General features: G+C 38.0%; 1 protein-coding gene across 1 annotated transcript; it reads left to right on the top strand.

The window, feature by feature from the left end:
* Positions 1-922: 922 nt before the first annotated feature.
* grpr (gastrin-releasing peptide receptor) lies at positions 923-4,229 on the top strand. Its single transcript, XM_026162724.1, has 4 exons — positions 923-1,293; positions 2,283-2,634; positions 2,948-3,061; positions 3,735-4,229. Exons 1-4 carry the CDS (start codon positions 923-925, stop codon positions 4,002-4,004), a joined length of 1,107 nt encoding a protein of 368 aa, XP_026018509.1. The 3' UTR covers positions 4,005-4,229.
* Positions 4,230-8,677: the final 4,448 nt, after the last annotated feature.

Here is an 8,677-nt window from a genome sequence, read left to right as displayed (position 1 = left end):
ATACTAAATGTTGTTCCAGGATCAACATTGCAAGTGACCAATCAGAATGTTGTGACGTCATACTTTTGCGACTTCGGGGAAAACCGGCGTAAAACAAAAAACTGTACTTAAACTGCGTGAAACCGCCTCTGTCCGCCGATCAACGGACCCTGACCCTAACCGTAACCCTTTAATAAACAGTAAGCAGAATTGATATTGTCCTTGCAACATTGGAATTTCATAAATGCACGAATGGCAAAGGAATAACGTCACAACAATGTGATTGGTCACTTGCAACGTTGAACCTGGAACAACATTTTCATGATGGTCTGGGAACAACACCAATTTTGTGTCTACTTGTGTTTTCTTTGTTAATATCAAAATGTAATTGAAGATCATTTTAGTGTGACAAACATACAAAAACATTTTCTATCTATCTATCTATCTATCTATCTATCTATCTATCTATCTATCTATAGTGTAAAAACAGACTTAATATGACCCTTGTTTACATGTTTTCTACAGTACATACCCTCCGTGCTTCATAAAGTAAATACATAGACAAGACTATTTTAGTGATACTTAAAGTTATACAATTATAAAACGTCTTTCTAGTTTGATCCACCTTTAGAGAAAAATGTAACTGTGAAATAATAGATTTTTTTTTTTTTTGCTTCTTTTGTGTGTTTCATTTTCAGGCTTTCTCTCTAAAATCAAATACCACTGACACACTTATTGATTGCTCTTTATTGGTGCACTTTGAGTTCCGCTAAGCGCACCGGGTGGCCGCTTGAGACCTGCACACGTCATCAAAATATCACGATAACTTCTCCAGTTGTTTTATTTTTTGGAAACCCTGAAAGGACGTGTTGTCATATCTCAGAGTTTAAACATTTATCCCAAATTATCTCTGGAACAGTCCGTTGGCTTGACGGTGGGGGAGATGGAGCATCAGCATACAAACGCGTCGCGCAGCCTCATTTCTCCTCCAACCCCGGCGCAGACGATGTTGTACACCGGTGTAGCCATCGCTTCTGTTTACGGTGTAATCATTGTGTTGGGGCTAATCGGCAACATCACACTCATCAAGACGTTTTGCTCTGCCAAATCCGTCCGAAATGTGCCGAATCTCTTCATGTCGAGTCTTGCGCTCGGGGATGTTTTACTGCTGGTGACCTGCGCTCCGGTGGATGCCAGCCGCTACCTGTCAGAGGAGTGGCTGTTCGGCAGACTGGGCTGTAAAGTCATCCCCTTCATCCAGCTCACCTCGGTTGGGGTTTCTGTGTTCACTCTCACAGCCCTGTCCGCTGACAGGTAGGTTTTTACCAGTGTAACTCATCATAACTAAGGATAACTTAAAGCAGCATCCATAAAGAAGTTAAACGACTGTATGTCTTCTATTGAAACCACAGGACGTAAAAACTTAATGTCTAAGTAGATATTTACCTGTGTATCGATCCTCGGAAAATTACGCATGACAGAGCTTCTGCTCTGGTCTGTTGCCACGTGTAAGGCTATAAATGCAATCAATAGCTACACAATCATAATTATTTGTTATAAATGTATTAGTTAGAATTAGGAAACTATTGCTATTATATATAACAGTCACTGGTACAGCTTCGTAAAGCAATTAAAAGATGTTCTAAGTTTCGGCTTTTGGTGAAAAACATAAATGCTGCACCTATAATGTTCCTGTGCATCCTGTGCTTCAAGAGTTTGTTATCTGAATAGCCTATAATGCAATCCTAAACCTGATAGAGGAAAAAAATACCTTAAACATATCTTTGACAAGAAACACGATTGTTTACATGTTTGAATGTAAGTATGCGAGGACAATCAATTCATTTTGCTGCACATTTCCTAGACCTCTTTTCTCCACTCCTCTCTAAATAAACAATGTTAAAGGATTTTACATAGAAAGTTTGTTCACAAAAAGCTGCTGACCTCTGAGTTTTCCCAGCTCCAGACTGTTAATGGGACAGGAACACACCTTTGAAAACAACAGAAGCTGTAGATTCCAAACTGGTCTGAGTCAGTCACTATTAAGGAACACTGGTCAATAAGATGGAAATAACGTGAAACGTACTTTGATGGAAACAGGCAATGGGAGATCCTTTATGGGACAAAACCCTGTTTTAGATGCAAGGATGTGGTAGGTTTAATTAATGTCTACTTTTAGATTTCACTTAGAAAGCACTGACTGCCTTGCATGCCTCTACAGAACACACAAGGTCTCTTTGTCTCCTTGTCTAACTGCGCATGCATGTGTGTGTGTTTAATTTACCTCTGTCTGTGTCTTTTAGGTACAGGGCCATTGTAAGACCCTTGGATGTTCAAACATCAACCTCCACTACCAGCATTGTCCTGCAAGCATTGCTTATCTGGGTCTTGTCCCTGATCCTGGCAATACCTGAGGCTGTGTTCTCTGACCTCCACACCTTCAACATCACCTCCACTAATGAGAGTTTTGTTACCTGTGCTCCTTATCCCCATGGAGTTGAACTGCACCCTCAGATTCACTCCATGGCCTCTTTCCTCATTTTCTACATAATACCACTGCTGGTCATATCTGTGTACTACAGTTTCATCGCTCAGAGCCTGATGAGGAGCACCTGCAACCTGCCAGTGGAGGGAAATGTGCATGCAAGACGACAGGCTAGTGTTAAATTTGTTACTTGGCAAGCTATAGATCAGTTTAGGTTATTCTTATGACATGAATCCCCACTAGAAATTTACTGTCAACTTAAAAATGATCGTTGCTTGTCTCTTGTCTTTATTATGCTACCAAGGAAACAAAAACAGTCAAAACAAAAAATTAGGGGAATAATTCTCCATACTGGAAAAAAATGTATTTCCACCATGTTTGTAGTCTTTTAAAATGTACCATATATTTCCCCTGTAAATGTTTGTTATGGTCCTCAAAATCTGAATTAATCTAAACATTTTGTTTTTTGTATGTGAACAGCAGATTGAATCAAGAAAACGCTTGGCCAAGACAGTGCTGGTGTTTGTTGGTCTGTTTGCACTATGCTGGCTACCCAGTCACGTTATATACTTATACCGCTCCTATCACTACTCCCAGGTAGGCAAATATTATTATTATTATTTTTTTATCAGAATCAGAATACTTTATTGATCCCTAGGAGAAATATTGTTGGTTACAGTGCTCCAGTACAAACAGTAACAAAAATAGACAATACAAGAAGTAAGATCTATCTATCTATCTATCTATCTATCTATCTATCTATCTATCTATCTATCTATCTATCTATCTATCTATCTATCTATCTATCTATCTATCTATCTATCTATCTATCTATCTATCTATCGTGCAAAACGAGTGTAGCTATTGCAGTATTTGCACTGTTACAACTCATCCATCTAACACACAGTGTGTTAGATGGATGAGTTGTAACAGTGCAAATCAGTTTATTTGTTTCTGTCTTTTTGTGTATTGTAAGTGGAACATATCTCAACTTTAAAAAAAATCTATTCTGCACAAAGTTATCTGATATATCCATTGATTTATTAATTTTGGTTCCATCCCTGATCTGAAAATGCCGTCAGCGCTTTTTGATTTAAAATATGCTATTTAAATAGAAATTGTTGTTTTGGGGTGTATGAGAAATCTGTTCCTGTTGGCTCACATAAAGTAGATCTTTTTAAAAAGAGTCAAGTCAGATGAATTTAGGTTTTTAAAAAAATATTTTTAGATACCTCAAATCTAATCTTTTAATCTCTTTCTCGCCTGCCAGGTGGACACCTCGTTGCTTCATTTCGTCTGCAGCGTTGTAGCTCGTATCCTGGCCTTCACCAACTCCTGCCTGAACCCCTTTGCCCTCTATCTGCTGAGCAAGTCCTTCAAGAAGCAGTTCAACCAGCACCTGTGCTGTTGCTGTCGCATCATCATCAAACACTCACAGAGCCCGATACATTACAGTACACGTGTGACTTCTGTCCGCAGCTCAAATCACTCTATGACTGTCATTAATGGTAGGCAGCTCGGACAGGAGGACTGTGTGTGAGCGTGAAAGTGAACTGCATCATGCATGTAGCATATGTTTGTGTGGTTTTCTTGTGGTTTCAGTTCTCCACATGATACAATAAGCCCAAAGAGTGATGTCTTCTCGAAAAACATTACACATCTACACAGTCAATTCAATCAATCTTTTGTTGATGTCCTTGAATCTTTTGCGGTGTGTAATATTTGTCTTTGTTAACTGTTAACTGTCACAAAAAACACAACAGAAATAGAAAAAAACACAAGGAAAGTGTTTCTGGGGAGACAATAAACCGACGGACCAGTTGCAGGAACCCAAAACATGGTAGGTGTGTTTTATCATGATTCATATAATACTGATGACGGATTTTTAGGCTAATAGTTAGGCTAACACACTTACCTCTCATATTTTCTTTCCTCACAAAACTGATAAATCCTTCACTTCTTTTAAGTGTCTCCCAGTGCAATTCTTAGCATATTTTGGTTCCTGCAACTGGTCTGTTGGGTTATTGTCTCCCCAGAAACACTTCCCTTGTGCTTTTGGAAATCTGTTTTTTTCCTATTTCCGTTGTGTTTTGTGTGCTTTTGCAGCGTTTTTCTTATTGCTGGTGTTTTCGTAAGTTGCAGTCCGTTTGGCCTCTCAGGGCCACCGTAGGATAATAATTTTCCTTAAATAAGAAATTTACACAATATATTAATGTTTTCTATAACTGTTATAGGAAGCGAACAGTTATTCAGTGCAAGTCAGTTTGAATTTTACAGGGCCAATTCACAACAGTACAACATCTCAAAGCGGTTTGCATTGCTGGGTAACGACCCTGCAATACTAGAAGGAAAACCCCAACAATCAGTTTAGCTCCTGTGAGCAAACACTTGGTGACAGTGGAAATGAAAACCTGAAAAGGAGAATACGTGGGCAAATTTAGCTTAAAGACACCAGAATTCAACAAAAGCAAATCTTGAACTAATAATTCAAAATGTGACCTTTTCATTTCCTACAGACTTAGTGGACTTGCTTTTTTATATAGAGGAGAGGAACAAAAGAGTTTTTTCCTCTCTCTCTTATTTCCCTTGTTTCATGTTGCTGTGTCATCAGCAACATGACTGATTAGTTGGCCAATCATTTTAATTAATATGATGAATTAGAAACAACACCAGCACTGTGTAATTGGATATATCTGGTACTTTTGTCTTCTGCCTTATTTCCCAAAGGAAACAAGAAGGTGAGAAAAACCTCAAGCCTGGATAAATGTTCTGCTTCTTGAGAAATATCTCAAGCTTTAATTCCCAAAGGGAATGAAGCAGACCATTTATCCAGGCTTGAGTCTGGTAGTAGAAGTATACTAGCTTGTGACTCCCCGAGGTTGTTTGCGTCTCCTCCTGGTTTGAACCGGGGATCTTTTGTGTGTTAGCTACCGTACATGTTTTAACCACTGTACCACAAACGGGAAAACAGCTATTGAAACGTTGACACATTCAACAGTATTGTATGCATTTGCTATTATTTTGTTTTTAAAAATAAGCTTATCCTATGTAATCCGTATGCAGCCCCACTGATTTATATGTAAAACTTTGACCAAAACCAAATACAGCTGTGATGCTCACCCTCAGAAATGTATTTTAAATATTAACTGCCTCAGTTGGCATCGTGAGTAGTAAACAGTGAATGTAAATCCACACCTGTGGTATTTGGCAGCACAATCCACAGCGATATTTTTGTTATGTAATTTTGCATTTAAATGCATTTCTTGGGCAAGTTAAATTTCGAAAACTTCATATAATTTGTCAGACTATCATGTATTGATCACTTTTCTCTTACAACAGGATAAAACTCATTCAAAACCAGAGCCCTTAGTCCTGTTGACCCTGTATATGCTACATATTTTCTACGCCAGCATGCTCACTGGCCATGATTATTCTGTACTGTCACATAACTAGATTTACCATCAGCATGTCACATCCCAATGTCCTAATTTGGTGTTTCACAGTGGGAGAAGATGTTGCCTGTAGTTGTAATACGTGTGTGCATAATTCAGTTTGGGTAGTGTTTGTTTAGTTGTGGTTTGAGCACTTTGCCAAATTTCTGTCCTGCATGGTCTTAACCCCCTACTTAACATGTCATCTGTACAGACAGGCTCATTCGATGAAGAGTCTCAAATGTAAATAGGTTATTAACTTTAACAGTTAAATAAAGTCAGATACAGACCAAATCCGGACACACACTTTCATTTACGATCTGGAGGCTCCCCTAAAAAGCTCTCGGGTTATTTGTCGTATGTTAAATGTTCTGCCAAATGGTGAGATGTCTTCCCAGCATCTCCTCCTGTTCCTCTGTTGCTGTTTGACTTGCTGCTTCTGTAAGCAGTGAAATTATCAATAAATTCCAGCGTGTCTGTTCCATTTGCAGCTGTATACAATGTGTCCAAAGTGTAAATAGACCACCATGTTTGGCAGATAAGGAGGCATGGTCTGGGCCATGAGCTGTTCCTGTTCCTGTTTTTTTCCCTGCGGTTTTTACTCTGTTAGCTTTGTTTCTGTTGATTGTTCATCTGGAAATGTACATCTAAATCCTGCAGAACAGCCTGCATCTTAATGAGCTGTGCAGTCTTACAAGGGGTTTTCTTCACCATCAAAATGATTTCTGTTCATTTTTTAGTTACTGCTGCGCTCTGGTTAAGTTTAAGTAATGCAATTCAATTAACTTGGTACAAATTTTAACTGTAATTCAACCACTGGCTCTCACTCCTGTTCTCACTGAATGTAGAAAAACTGGGTTTACAAGCTTAAAAAAAATCTAACTGCAGTTAAATTTTCACATGGTTTTTTCAAGCCTGAAAATATGAATCTTGGTGTTTTAGTGTGCATGGCTCTCCCAAGATGCTGACCACATCGAGACATGCTTTAATAAACAGTTTATAATAGTTTAGTGAAAAGTTTATTTTGGCAAATGAACCACCTCTGAAAGCTCTTTTCGTCATCTGCACGGTCACGTCTGTCCTCCTCATACATGCCTGTGCAAAAAGTATGTCTCATTGCCTTATATTTTGCTTTCAAAGAGTCACACTTTCTTGCAGCTTTTTAAAAAATGATCTCGAGCAATCGTTCTCTAGGCTTTCGGAAAGTCTTTCAAAGTTTTGGCTGATTTTTCACTCATTTTAATTCTCGTCCTTGTATATGACCGAAGGTTTTGTTGTTTGTTTCTTAAGCCACTTAACACCGACCTATGAATTATTCAAGCATAAAAAGGCATCAAAGTGCTATTATCTGAAGACTTGGCATATCCCATCATAGCTTGCAGCATGTTCATAAAAACTTTAAGGAAATAGGCAAATGGAGGGGAAAAGAAGAATGGTAAGGCCTGAAAAACTATCTGCAGCAGATGAACAGTATCTGAAAGTCATGTCCTTAAGAAATAGGAAGAGACAAAGGAGAGATGCATCTGCTTATTCATCTACTCTTTACTGAAGTCTCATCACAGTATCAGTGGTAACAGGTCTGATGTAGTGTTTGCGCACTACTACTGTGATCTAGTGACAACTCATTCTCAAGCTAACTTATATTTTTTCTTTTCATTTTTCCATCTTTCTCTTCTTCTTTTGTTTTAAGAGTGTCGATTTATGAACAGAGCCTGAAGAACACTTTGAGTTCTCCTGAACTCGTCACACTTTTCACTCAGCTTGAAGGTCTGCGTTTGTGTAGGTGTGACATCCGTTTACTGAAATCTGTATCGATCTATGTGGCTGGCCACCTTGTTATAGTTAAGTGTTAGAAGACAAGCATTTGACATGTGAAAACTGTCAAATGTCATCATGTTTCCTTTTTGTCTGACTTGATGTCAGTATCCTTTAACATGAACTGTGTCTGATGAACTCACTCCTTTAGTCCTCCTGTAACAAAAGAGTGACACATTTTCAAATTCCATGTACATTTTTACCTGATAGTTGACTGATCGATCAGTGACACAAATCCAGTAACCAATCTTTAAAATGTGACTTAACTTTTAAAATATCACAATGTCTACTGCTCACCTCTGTACTGTATCGGACCCAGTAAATTAATGAAAAGGTTAAAGAAATGAAGAAATACTGTGAAGCTCCGACTCTCTGAAAGAAAGATCATTCATGCAGAAGCAAAAACCTTTCTCTGTTCAACAATGTGCTACACTGTAACAAAATTACAGATTATTTCCACTTAATGCACCATATCTTGAATCTTTTAAACAACAGCGCTTTATTTAGTCATTTTCACTTTGTTCACCTCAGGGAGTCAATGATGTAGCACCAATCCCTTCTTTTGGCCGGTGATGTGAGTCTTATATATGGCTGAACACCTTGAGCTTCAGGTAAGATAAGAGATTGAATAAACTGACATCCCTAAAATGAATAAATTGATCTAACTTAGTCACCTTAGGCAAATTGTACTTAGTTTTTCAAATAGATTTTGCAGTGCACCTGTTTCTGACCAGCTAACTCGTTTTTTTCTCCTTAGACCCTAAATGTAGTTTTTTTTTTTTAAAATAAATTTTATTTGAGTTTAAAAGTTAATTTTAGGTATAATTGAAATGAGTATGTTTAAAGAATACTGTAGTTCAGCATTGCTACAATGAATACTTACACATTCAATCTTTTACATAAGTGGTTGTTGTGCCCAAAATGTTGGACAGGATTGGAAGAACAGAAGATAGAAGTTTGAATTAGT

This window comes from Astatotilapia calliptera, chromosome 1 (assembly GCF_900246225.1).
Source record: "Astatotilapia calliptera chromosome 1, fAstCal1.2, whole genome shotgun sequence".
Taxonomy (NCBI): Eukaryota; Metazoa; Chordata; class Actinopteri; order Cichliformes; family Cichlidae; genus Astatotilapia; species Astatotilapia calliptera.
This window is presented reverse-complemented; position numbering and strand designations above follow the sequence as displayed.